A 658-nucleotide genomic window follows, 5' to 3' on the forward strand; every position below is an offset into this window, starting at 1 on the left:
GGCCGTCCCCGGAGCTGTCCACGAGGAACTGCAGCAGCTGGTCCACTGGGGGGAGCCCGCTGGGGCCTTTCACCACCGTCTGGTGTCTGTAGAGAAGGTGCAGCAAAGATCGGAGCCCCCTTCCCAGGGCTCCCTACCCGCTCCCACCCCACCTTCCAGTCTGGAACTAAAAATAGGGTGGGAGGTGGGGTGCCCCGCAGGCTGGCACCTGCTATAAATATCTCGGTCACTGCCCACTCTGACCCAGTCCTGGGCGAATCCTGGGAGGTCAGGGGCTGGGACCTGGGATGACTGGGCGGCCCCTGCCCTCGGCCCCTCTCAGGGCCACCCCCGTAACCTGAGCCGGCATCACCTGCTGACACTGACCTAAGGTTTCAGGGACCCCTGAGTGATTCTGGGAGTGTCCTGACGCGGTGCTCAGTTGGGGTGCTCCAGTAGCACTAAGTCCGGGGGTGACTGCGCCCTAGCTCCCCTTGCCCCTGACTTTCTGGGGGAGCCCTGGGCCAGGAACCCCAGGCCTCAGTGAATCTGACTGCAAAATGGGCGGCAGCCCGTGCACCCTCCCGCGGGGAGGTTGGGCTGGGAGCGGCCTTTCCCAGGGTCTCTGCGGGGAGTCAGAGCCCGGCCCCCTCGGCACCTGGGTCCCGCCCAGGCGGAG

General features: G+C 66.4%; 1 protein-coding gene across 1 annotated transcript in view; it reads right to left on the reverse strand.

Moving 5' to 3' along the window:
- The window catches only part of RNF207 (ring finger protein 207), a 16813-nt gene that overhangs the window by 8556 nt on the left and 7599 nt on the right, over positions 1-658 (reverse strand). The window contains exon 2 of the mRNA XM_015565950.1: positions 4-86. Coding sequence (XP_015421436.1) covers positions 4-86 — 83 coding nt within the window. The remainder of the gene's footprint in view (positions 1-3; positions 87-658) is intronic.

Source organism: Myotis davidii, unplaced genomic scaffold, assembly GCF_000327345.1.
Source record: "Myotis davidii unplaced genomic scaffold, ASM32734v1 scaffold299, whole genome shotgun sequence".
NCBI classification, from domain to species: Eukaryota; Metazoa; Chordata; class Mammalia; order Chiroptera; family Vespertilionidae; genus Myotis; species Myotis davidii.